The following is a 12,287-nucleotide window of genomic DNA, read 5'->3' as shown; positions in this document are numbered from 1 at the left end:
ATACAAGGAAGCTGCTAGTGCTATGGATAGACTCCAGCCCATTTTCTTCCCCAAGATTCTAGTTGTAGGTGCTCTGGTCGTGCATAAATTTCATATACATGTTTTATATGTATTCTATTTTTATATTCTCATATCTAATATGATTCATATTCATCATATGATCAAGGTAATTTGATTAAACGATGGGGTCTGAGTTGGCTACATAATGTCAATAGCCTAATTGATAATTAAATAGATAATCGGAAGAGTATAGTTGATTAGACCAAATGACAGCAACCATAGCCGAAAGAGATGGCAACTCGAAGGAAAAGAAGAAAAAAATGTATTTGATTGGAAAAAATGTAATCAAATTGATGTTATGGGTACATTGAAGATCCTACATGAATCAACTTGCTTCACTTCCACTTATTTGTTTTTCTCCCATGTCCTCAATTTCTTGTATTCTTCTCAACACTTCAGTCATCTTTGGTCGCTTCTCTGGTGTTGTATCTGTACATTCCAGAGCTATCCCTGTGAGCTTCAACATCTCATCATGCCCTTCTCTTGCTGCTACTATCTCTACGTCTAATACATCTGTGGACCAATCATTATTCACTGCTGTTCTTACCCAATCAGAAAGGTCCTCAACTGTTGCATTGATCCCTGGTGAAGCTTCACCTGGGATCCTCCCAGTGATGACCTCCAGTATAATGATGCCGAAGCAGTAGACATCTGCCTTTTGTGTCAGCTTCTTTCCTAGAGCGAATTCAGGTGACTTGGCTACGGCTAGTTTTTCAGAGGATTTACGAGAGGGCAGAAGGGGCAAGAAGCCGAAATCCACGAGTTTGGAATGGCAGTTCTGGCCGGTGGAGTGGATAAGAACATTGGATGATTTGAGGTTGGCATGGGGCACCTTGTGAGAAGGTAAGGATTGATGAAGAAAAGTGAGACCCTTTGCTATGTCTTTGATAATGGATAGTCTTCTACTCCAATTCAAAGGCACTCTTGCAGCTCCTCTATTCTCTAAAATCCGAACAAGAAAAATATGATTTCATTTCAACACTAAATTGTATCTTGTAAGATACAGAAAGGAAAGAAGTGACAGAAGATATACTAACCATGTAAAAGCTCAAACAAGTTTCCATGAGGAACAAACTCATAGACCACCAGCTTCTCCTCCTTAGAGTAGTAGAAAGAGATTATTTCGACCAGGTTTTCATGCCTCGTCTTTCCCAGCAACTGCATCTGCTGGACAAATTCCTTCTTGCTCAACCCGTTCAAATCTTTGAGTCTCTTCACAGCAACTGCAGAACCCGATTCCAGTGTTGCTTTGTACGTAGTGCCCAGTTTCCCTTTCCCCATCACTTCTGCCGATGCCCTTAGCAAATCATCCAGGTCAAAAACCGGTATATCCTTATCGAAAAATTCTAGTGCTACCGTCCTTTCAGGATCCCCTCTGCTCTCCCAGCTATGTCTTCTCTTTTCTGCCCACTCTACGGAACCCTCTCCTGTCCAGTAATAAAGGGAGAAAAGGAGATGAAATCCAGAACCAGCCTCTTAAGAAAATGGAATACTGAAACACGTAATTCATCCCTATGTATGCAATACTCTAATTTCATACACAACTACAGAATGACCTGATAAAATTATTTAAAATGAGTGGCATCACACAGTTTGATCTGAATCTCCCAAAACAGAACTTGGTATGAGACTGCTAAGTTCACATATGCCATACGGACATACCTGTCTGTTGCCCTGTTGTTGCTTCTTTCCTCTGTGACTTCCTATAATAACACAAGAAAACAACCATAACTAGGACAGGAACCAATGTTGCTGCAGCCACAATCAAAGCAACACCCATATTTCGAGTCCCTTTTTCTTTTCCTTGGATGGATTTGGAGAAATGTGGGGAGGAGGTGCTGTGGCAGCGGCAGGAGCAGGAGGAAAAGCAGGACACACTTTCCGAGAGGAAGCCCACACAGATGGGAGTTATGATCATAAGAGCTCTCTGGGAATCTTTGAAGCACAGGAGTTTCTGGGATCGGGCCCTCAAGATGATTATATGAGACGTTGAAGGTTGTCAAGGTTGGTTGATCAAAAGGTGGGATATGGCCACCAAGAGAATTCTCTTGCAGCTCTAGAACAGTTAAATTGGGCAATCCAATGTAGTCCAAAGGAATGGAACCGGAGAAGTTGTTTTGGGAGAAGAACACGAATTCAAGTGGATTAGGCCAGTGAGGTTGGGAATAGGGCCAAAAACTGAATTGTTTTTGAAGCTGACCCTATTCAGAAAGGCGATCTTTTGTAGGAATGCAGGTGGGAAAGAGCCGGTGAGCTCAATTCCTTCAAGAACAACGCGGATAATGTGGCCTTTAGAACAAGTGATTCCAAACCATTTGCTCACATCTTCTTGACAAGGGGGTCCTGTCCACTTCTTATGTAGATCAACTGTTGCGTTTACAATATCCCTTATCTGCATCAACGCGTCTCTTTCATCCGGAAGTACTCATTTGTCTCCTGAGACACCACGCCTGAAAATTGAATCACAACAACTGCAGAAACAAGGAATAAAGCTTTTGCAGCCAAGCTCATGGTGATGGCCACAATCACAGCTAGACTGCTGATAAGTATTCCAGCTTGACAAAGTCATGAGATGGTGATTTCAACAAGTTTACAAAGAAAAAAGCTCTAGCCCATGAAGCCATACTTTCTCTATGACTACAGCATTGACGAAGTAAGCGAGGCAAGGTTGCAAAGATTCTTCAATATTGTCAAGACACAGAATCGGAGGAAACAAAGCCTTGTTAATTACAATAAGTGAAGACAGAAAACAGCTTATTAACATCAGTTTAGCTCTCAATTTTCATATAAAATTATTGAGCTAGCTGTTGACAATTGATGAATACGAAATATGAGGATAACGTGAATTGTATATAGTTGGACTTGGTTTTTATATTTCGTGGAAAGCAATGGATGTTAGAGGGTTTGAGTGGATGGCTGGCAGTTTCACCAACTATAGCCCCTCGAAATGCTGCCAGGACCCTCAATTCTGGGCTTAACCAAAATCCTTCTGTCTTTGTTTTCTCGTAGAACCTTCACGGGATTTGGATCTTTATTGCATGATTGGGATTGGCTTGAGAATTCAAATATATCTTTGGGGTTTAGACTGTTTAGTGAAGATATGGCGGCACATGGTTGCTTTTGTATAGGAAACATATAATACCACTTTCAGATGGGTGTATGTTATTTTCTCCCCTTGAAGACACAATGAACCGGTTTAACACTCATTAAAGGTAGATTTAAGCTATAGGAAAACTAGGGTGTGTTTGTTTTGCAGGTAATTTTATTGGGGAAAGGAAATATAATTGTAGGTAATTTAGTTTTGATATTTTGATTTTAAGTTAAAAAACAAAAAAAGGGAAAAAGATGTAAGAGTTAAGAGGAGTTTGGTATGTGATATATATTCAGGATGAAAATGTTAGAAATATTCCCCAAATCTCTTAAAATGGCCCAAAATTCCTATACCAAAAGGCGAAGTGGCCCATCCCACACCCTCAACCAGCACAGCTCGGCAGCCTATCGTGCGCTGCATGCCTGCCCACCATGCACCATTTCAATGCTTAAATAAAGCTTTTTGGTGTAATCAATCGTGGATGTGGGATTGCAATTGGAATTCTGAAAAGCAAGGGAAAATCCAAGGAAATAGAAGAATGAAGCCACGAGGATTTGAACCCTCACCACCCACTCATGTTTTCTCACTAACACCAGCCGACCAACCATGCTTCATTTAACATTTATGTATATATATATATATATTATATATATTATTATAATATATATTATAAATTAAACATAATAAAATTATTATAAATAAATTGTTTTTTGTGATTGTGACTTTTATATAATAATAATTATATATAAATTTTGAATAAATTATTAAAATTTTAAAATAAAAAATATTTATACAAATTATCATTATTTCTTTTATGTCATCGAATACATCTAAATTAAATGATAATGCATAAAATCTGTTTTCAAATTATAAACATTATTGTTAAATATCACAACTATGCATATATCATCATTTTAATATTAAATATATTTAAATTCGATATATTATAATTAAATATCATAATATTATTATAAAATAATATTTAATATAATTTAATAATAAATATATACTTATAAAATTTATATTTTTTATTGATGTATATGATATTATCATTAAATATAATAAATCATTATATATATATATCAAAATTTTTTTATATTTTCATGAATTTTGATTAATTTTAAATGTATCGATATTTTTTTTCAAAATATTCATTTGTATATTCGGGATGGGATGGAGCTAACCCTGTTGGCAAACACAAAAATATTAATTAAATAAAGCTCAAGACTTTGGAAGAGATGCGTGGAAAAAGGATAGAGACGGTTTGAGTGAAGAATAGGTGCAGGAGTGAAGAGGCAACACATATCTCTACGTGTCACACTTTCTTCATCACCTTCTCCCAAGTGTCCACATCACTCCAAACTCTCCATGCAGCATCCCCCTTTGCCCCCTCCTTTCGTTTCTTCTTCTTTCTTTCTATATTTTTAGATCATCTATCTTCCTCATCGTCATGTGCTTTCAGCTCACAAAATTCACTAGTTAAAGGTAGCTGCAGCCAGGTGGTTATCTGAAGAGAGATCCATCTTTGACCATTAATTTCTTGTTCAAGGTTTGATCACCTCGAAACCCAATAGTTGGTCATGATGCCACCTCGTAGATATGCGTTTGGGAGGGCAGAGGAGGCCACCCACCCTGACTCCATGAGAGCCACCTTGTCTGAACTCGTCGCCACTTTCATTTTCGTCTTTGCAGGGGAAGGCTCCGTTCTTGCTCTAGGTATGTTTAAAAACCTTATACATAGCATCTACTCCTGCTGTTGGCATTTTCTTTTAAGAAATGGAATGAGGGGATCCTGGGACCTGGCGTACAGGTAAGTTATATGCAGGTGCGACGGCTTTAACAGTTCCGGCTCTGGTGATGGTGGCACTTGCACATGGGTTGGCGCTGTTTGCTGCGGTGTCGGCAAGCATCAACGTATCAGGGGGGCATGTGAACCCAGCTGTTACCTTCGGTGCCCTTGTGGGTGGCAGAATCTCTCTCCTCCGTGCTTTGTACTACTGGGTTGCTCAGCTCTTGGGTGCTGTTCTCGCTGCTCTCCTCTTGAGGTTCGCCACTGGTGGCCTGGTAAACATTATACACGCAAGGACTTGGTGAAAATTTTGGATTTTGATTTATCAATAAATAGTAACTTGATTTTTTGTGGGTGTCGTAATTTTCAGAGGCCAGTGGGATTCACAATAGCCTCAGGATACGACGAGTGGCATGCAATGCTTCTCGAGATAGCAATGACATTTGGGCTGGTGTACACAGTGTATGCGACTGCAATTGATCCAAAGAGGGGGAGTCTGGGAGTGATAGCGCCACTGGCCATAGGGTTCATAGTTGGGGCAAACATACTTGTGGGAGGAGCCTTTGATGGAGCATCGATGAACCCAGCAAGGGCATTTGGGCCTGCTCTTGTGGGTTGGAGGTGGAGGTACCAGTGGGTGTACTGGGTGGGGCCTCTTGTTGGTGGTGCTCTTGCTGCTCTCATATATGAATTTCTCGTAATACCCACCGAGCCCCAACATATTCACACACACCACCAGCCTTTGGCTCCTGAGGACTACTAGACTGCAACTACATAGGACACCGTCTGCCCTCTGTTACTTCCACTTCTGCTGCCGATTCCCCTCTTCTGTATCTAAATTTGCTTGCACCTTCTGTTCTGCTTCTCTTTCTATGCGTTTGTGGTGTTGTTTGCTCGGTTATATGACATTGCCAAATAAAGATGTGCCTACTTTTTACTGACTTCGTTTCAGATTGTAAATAGTTTAGTAATGAATCTTCTCAGCCTCATTCTACCCTCATAAACTGCTTTATTACAAGTTTGAAAGAAATACGAGAACAACATGGGCAAGTAGAAAATGACTACATGTTGCCTTATCCATTACATAAATTAACATGCAGTTGCCACAAAGGAGCATTCGGAAGAATTTTGGGGAGATTATTGTGTCATCTTCCTTTTTAAAATCTAGCAACCCAAGGGACGAGTCGAGTGTTGTGAGGCGTTCTGGGATAGTATTCAGACCCGAAAGAGGGCGTGAGTTTATCAGCCAGCAAGAATTTGGTTCTTTTTACCAACTTAATGTTGATAAATCCACGGACTTACTGTTTCTTTTTAAGAACCAAAATAACAGGCGACAAGAAGAAATGGTTCTTGAAGTACTATTTCTGCGCGACCAAATCCACCCATCCTAATGGTAATATGGTTGATCAGGATTCGTCCTCTGAAACAAGAAGTTCTGGTCCCCATCAAATTTCAAAATGGCAGCCAATCTTCACCTCCATTCATTCTTCTTTAAGATTCTCTTGGGTAGGCCAATGGTGCTCGTATGTACCTGTATTGTATTGTATACCATGAGAGTCGAGGGTTTAGAGCAGAGCATCTCCAGAGATGGACAAACAAAAGCCTATTTTCTTGTTGTGCCACCAAATATTTCTTCTTCTTTTCTTTATTTATTTTTATTTATTTATTTTTTTAAATTTAGAAACCATTGGAAAGAGATTTTGAGAAGGGTTAAAAAGTGTTTTGCTTTGAAAGTGGTTTTTTTTAAAAAAAATTCCCCAAAAAAACCAAACCCCCAAAAAAAAAATACAAAAAATTCAAAGGCATGGTAAAAACTCTTGAAAAAATTTAGAAATTTGAATCACTTCAACTAGAATCATTTCTAATGACAGGCTCTAAGCCTTATCACCGTTTCCCCTCCCGGTGAAACCCATTATTGTGGGGGGGTGGGGGGCGCGCGCGCGTATACAACGCTAAGAACAACATGCCAGGAGATGCTACAACAGCTCTAACCAGACTTCTGGTCTTGTCAGATAAAGGACTGAAGGGTAAGAGTCCGCCCATATAAAGTGATGCATTATATCACGAATTCAAACTCCTTTTATCACATGGGAGAATTAACGCAAAAACACATTAGGAATACCAAGCAGCATCCTCAGCAGGTTCTATTTGTGGCAGCTTGAAAGAAAGATGCTTGTTGCAGATCTCTATCTCGCATCAGAGACAAGTACTCTTGTTTGATTAGAGAGACTTCCAAGATTTCTGAGTGGAGATAGTTGAGATTTTCGCTGTACTAGAATTGTCAAAAACCAGGTGGTAGAATTTTGGTAAAGCCATAGACGAGGACTGGTGGGTATCCCAGTTATCTCATATATGTTTCCAACTCTATAACTACTTTGTGGAAATCCACAAAAATACCCTTGAGTTGATCATTTGAGCGAAGAAAGCTGAATAACGTTTTGAGGCCCGGGCCTAGCTCAAGTGGTAAAGGGTTGGGAGGGTTAATCACCATTAGATTTGAGTAGGAATATAATACCTGATACCATCAAGCATGGAATCCCAGCAGAAACGGGTATGACAAAACAGATGGCATGCACATGCACTTCCTTCAGCTCCTTGAATAGATCTTATGCAAACCTCAAGAAAATCGGAGCCAATGATTTTTGGGAGGTTTGGATAGAACAGTATCCTCATCTCCGGACATAACTCTTGCCTGCATTACATGGTATATGAGCAGTTATCCACTTACTTGGCCCTGCCTCACCCAAAATAAAGAGTATTAGGATGCTCTACACACAATGACAGGATCCTTCTAGCAATGAGGCCAAATGCAATAGCTGCTCACTCACCCTCAAGCTTCAATGCATCCTTTTCCAAGTTGTGGATCACCATCTTTGTCTCTGCAACATTCCCAGTGTCAGGAAGCTTCAACCTCATGGATATCAATCGACTCTAGGTGGGATTGGCCTTCTGCAGCAAGAACATGGACAGCACCATCAATCTCAATCTGGCTCCAACCAGGCTCCTTAACCAATCCCCTAGCATCTATTATACTTCTTGCCTTTGCTGCCTCCTTCCACTTCCCCATAGATGTATACAGATTAGTCATCAATACAAAATTGCCTGTGCTTCTGGGCTCCAAATCGAACAAGTTCTTAGCAGCAAACTCTCCAAGCTCAAGGTTATGATGCGTGTAGCAAGCACTAAGAAATGGAGCCCAAACTCGAGCTTGTACTAGGACAGGCATTTCTTGGATAGTTCTCAAGGCTAATTCTACATAACCAGCTCGACCAAGAAGATCCACCAAACAAGAATAATGTTGTATACTGGGTTCTATTCCAAAATCCTTCTGCATGCTTCTAAAATACTTCAATCCATCTTCTATCAATCCTGAATGACTGCAAGCCAATAATACGCTGGTGTAAACAATGGCATCTGGCTTAATTCCTACTTCATTTTGCATCTTATGGAAGAGATTCAGAGCCTCTTTTCCCATCCCATGCACTGCATAACCATTTATCATGGCACTCCAAACAGCCAAGTCTTTATTGGGTATCCTTTCAAACAATGCTTGTGCCTTCTTTATGCTTCCACATTTACAGAACATGTGTATTAATGAAGTCTGAACCCTAAGATCTGACCCCAAACCATTCAGCAAAATGTACTGCTCGATCTCTTCTCCCATGCGCAGTGATCCCATTTCGGCACAGGCTGAAAGTACAGTGGCCAGCGTCAGTTCATTGGGTCTTGAAGCAGTCCTCAACAACATGTTAAACAGATGTAACGCTTCATTGGGATAACCAAACTGGGCATATCCACTAATCATCGATGTCCACAAGAAGACACTTTTTTCGTGTACAGCATCAAAAACCCTTCTAGCAGACACAAGGTCCTTACATTTGGCATACATGGCAACAAGCAGGTTGTCAATGGGATCTTTGTGATCAAATCCACTTTTGAGTAGGAGAGAATGAACTAACATGGCCAGCAACAAATTGCCTGATAGCTTGCAACAGGAGATGAGGTTAACAAATACAATAGAGTCCGGGCCAACACATTGGCATCGCATTTGATTAAACACAGCAAACACTTTGGCAACATCCCCTGCACTTAGATACCCGCCTAGAATAATTGTCCAAGAAACGATGGATTTCTGATGCAATGTATCAAAAACGGAGAGAGCACCATCAATTTGATTGAGACGTATATACATACTCATGATGGAGTTGGCTAGAGGTAAATGCAGATCAAGTCCGAGTTTAGTAATGTAACCGTGAATTGACAAGCCCTGTGGAAGAGAGCAAGAAGCCAGGAAGCCTGTAAACGTGGCGGAGCTTAATTCCAGACCCAGAAGCTGCATTTGTTTTAAGATGCCAAAAGATTGGTCGATGTGAAAATCCCTGCAGTGTGCGGAAATGATTGAATTCCAGGAGACGAGACTTTTAATGGGCATTTGATCGAATACGAGACGAGCAGAGTGGAAGCAGCAGCACTTTGAATAGGCGTCAACGAGAGCCGTCTGGACGAAGACATGGGCTTGAAAGCCGGTTAGGAGTATATGGGAATGGAGCTTTGTAGCGTCTTCAAGAGATGGCAGTTTGGCACAAGCCTTGAGGACGAAAGGGAAGGTGAATTCACTGCCATGAACCCAGACCTGACCATAGACGAGTATATTTGCAGAGCTTCAGTGAAAAAGCCTTGTTTCACACATTTTCTTATCATAAGATTCCAATCCATTTTCCATAATTTAAGCAGTTATTTGACTTACGTATGTGAGCTTAAGCTTGGAATCTGCTTAAATATCAAATGCTTCAAGGTACTTGGAATCATATCCGCGAAGGCCAGATTCTCTCTTCAAATTTCTAACCAATTCAGGAGCAAAACACAAACCCCAATCCGAAAACCAAATACCGAAAATCCAAGCCATCAAGAGTGGTTATCAGATTTTGTTCACGCTCTTCCTCAAATCCCCCACCCCAAGGAAATACGCCATCAAAACACAACCCGGATCCAAAGAAACCAAAGTTCAAACCCGAGCCCTAAAAGACGCCCCAAAAAGTCCTATTCAGACCCGATTGTAAAATCGGGCAAGTACATATCTAAAAGATATTAAGGTCAATATTGAAAGGCGAAAATTCGAAATCAGTTGGGAAAGGGCGAGGGACGTGGAAGAGAAGAAGAAGAAAATGGGGAAGACGCCGGTGAGGATGAAGGCGGTAGTGTACTCGCTATCACCGTTTCAGCAGCAGATCATGCCTGGTTTGTGGAAGGATCTAACCACCAAAATCCACCACAAGGTCACCGAGAACTGGATCAGCGCCACTCTCCTCCTCGCTCCTCTCATCGGCACCTACACGTAATTTTCCCTTGCTCTTTCTTCTATTTCTTTATCTTTTATTCTTTACTCAAATTGATCTCCGTGCTTGCATCTCCATCCGTTTCATTTTCATTTTCGTTTTATTTATTTATTTTTTTTTGCCTTAGGGTTTGTTGATTTGTTAGGATCCCAAAACTGAAAAATGCATTTATATTTCAAAAGTTGATTCAGCTGCCATAGTAAACCCTAGCCTGAATCCTGAGGCCTAACTGTGTACCATCTTAAGTAAGATGTCTTGGTGAAGAACATCATCAGAGCAGATGATTAGTATGTTTTCCCCGTCTTAAGAGCCTCCAATCTCTAGAGAACTCTTTTCCCTTCCCTGGTCAAAAGTTCTCTTGAAGAGATGGATCACTTTATGATTACTGATATCCTTCGTCCGCTCTTTGGTAGTCTAAAAGTTATTATTTTGTGCAATTTCTTGAAGAGAGAGAATAAGAATTTTTTTTTTTATGTATATTATATATGATTATTTGATGGAATCACGTGGGAATAAATGATGTGTATTCTTCCAAAAAAACAGCACCTAGCCCAGAGGATTTTCTTTTTCACTAATGCAAGATGAAGTGAGATGTTTCTTTTTCACTCATAGTTACGAACAATTTAAACGTCATATTGAAGTTTCAATTATACTCCAGTTTTATTCTTCTTCTAATGTTGTGAACGTTTTAGTGTTACATGAGATATGGTGTGTTCAAATGGTGTAAAAGTTGAATACAAATCATATAACCAGATATCCTTAAGTGTATTTCATTTGTTGATAAAAGTCTTTCTAGTGCTGGCATGCAACTGTATCTACTATCTATATACACCTTGTGTATGCATGCCTCATGCCTCATTAGTCATTAGGTGCAGAATATCAGGTTTTTACTTATTATGTATGTAGCAGGGTTGGTCTGCTGCTCAGCCATGCTTTGCATGTATCATACTAATGTATAGTTGGCTTGTATTTGATGGGTTTGATGTTTCAACTTTTGAGTGTTAGTGCTCCCTCTGAAATTTGAACTGTTGGACAAATAACATATTGATGGATGAATCTTTTTTTTTTCCCTACCTAAGCTCCCCATAAATCAAGTTTTTGCCCAGAGATCCTTTTTGATGCAAAAATGGTTTGAACTTCTTATGATTGCAAGCTCATAATAACTAAAAAATGGCTCTCTGGTACGACAGCCAAAAGTGTTTGATACTAACCACAATTCGCCTACTTGTGTCTACATCTTGGAATGCATGCAGATACGTTCAGAACTATCAGGAGAAGGAGAAGTTGGAGCATAGGTACTGAACATGCCTGACAGCAAGTCAAGCGTCTTCTAATTCTTTGGAAGGCTTTTTGTATTTCTCTCGTTTTGCCAGCAAATAAGCTGAATGTTATGGTTATCAACTGCATTTGCAGTTGGGGAAACCTTGCTAAACCTTTTTTGTTCATTACCAGATACAAGTTAGTGTGATTTGTAAACCCTAATTTCATGGTATTAGTTATTCTTAATCTGTTTTGTTATTTCTCCTGTGTCTTTATTTGTTGAATATTCCATTCATGGATGTCCTGCAGGCACCAGGCATGTAGAGAAAGAATGCCTGGTAGCTAGTTTGTTCAGCGAGTACCTGCCCTTGTTTGTTATACTACTTATAGCATGTAGAGAAGAATGCGTCTAAGATTTTTTTTATGAGAAAAACATTACAAAACTCTTGTAACCTTCTTAGATTAGAATCCCTGAGATGTGAATAGGCTACACCTGATAAGTCTCTAGTATATTGGTATTCTTAGCAATATTTTTACAAAACTAGCCATAGGCCCATAGCATACAAGACTGTTTCTACAAATCAAACTAGTTGGGAATGAGGAAGCTAAACAAGTAATGTTACCCAGTTCAGATTTCCTAGTATTCAATACAAGCGACTTCACAAGTCTGTCTACCATTTTTCTGTTTCCAAAATTCCGTCATCTTGGGGCAATGGTGGGAATGACTCCACTAACAAGGTCGCTGCCAGAG

General features: G+C 39.9%; 2 protein-coding genes and 2 pseudogenes across 2 annotated transcripts; 2 read left to right on the top strand and 2 right to left on the bottom strand.

The window, feature by feature from the left end:
- Positions 1-316: 316 nt before the first annotated feature.
- On the bottom strand, positions 317-2,706 carry LOC117933874 (annotated as a pseudogene).
- Positions 2,707-4,606: 1,900 nt separating this feature from the next.
- LOC117934101 (probable aquaporin TIP3-2) lies at positions 4,607-5,862 on the top strand. The gene is made up of 3 exons (XM_034855716.1): positions 4,607-4,867; positions 4,962-5,215; positions 5,311-5,862. The coding sequence occupies exons 1-3, from the start codon at positions 4,732-4,734 to the stop codon at positions 5,701-5,703; spliced, it is 783 nt and encodes a 260-aa protein (XP_034711607.1). The 5' UTR covers positions 4,607-4,731; the 3' UTR covers positions 5,704-5,862.
- Positions 5,863-5,932: 70 nt separating this feature from the next.
- Positions 5,933-9,856, bottom strand: LOC117934100 (annotated as a pseudogene).
- Positions 9,857-10,005: 149 nt separating this feature from the next.
- Positions 10,006-11,794, top strand: LOC117934102 (cytochrome b-c1 complex subunit 8-like). The gene is made up of 2 exons (XM_034855717.1): positions 10,006-10,275; positions 11,530-11,794. The coding sequence occupies exons 1-2, from the start codon at positions 10,106-10,108 to the stop codon at positions 11,576-11,578; spliced, it is 219 nt and encodes a 72-aa protein (XP_034711608.1). The 5' UTR covers positions 10,006-10,105; the 3' UTR covers positions 11,579-11,794.
- The last annotated feature ends 493 nt before the right edge of the window (positions 11,795-12,287 follow it).

This window comes from Vitis riparia, chromosome 16 (assembly GCF_004353265.1).
Source record: "Vitis riparia cultivar Riparia Gloire de Montpellier isolate 1030 chromosome 16, EGFV_Vit.rip_1.0, whole genome shotgun sequence".
NCBI classification, from domain to species: domain Eukaryota; kingdom Viridiplantae; phylum Streptophyta; class Magnoliopsida; order Vitales; family Vitaceae; genus Vitis; species Vitis riparia.
Note: the sequence above shows the minus strand (reverse complement) of the source record. Positions and strands in the feature narration are given on the sequence as shown.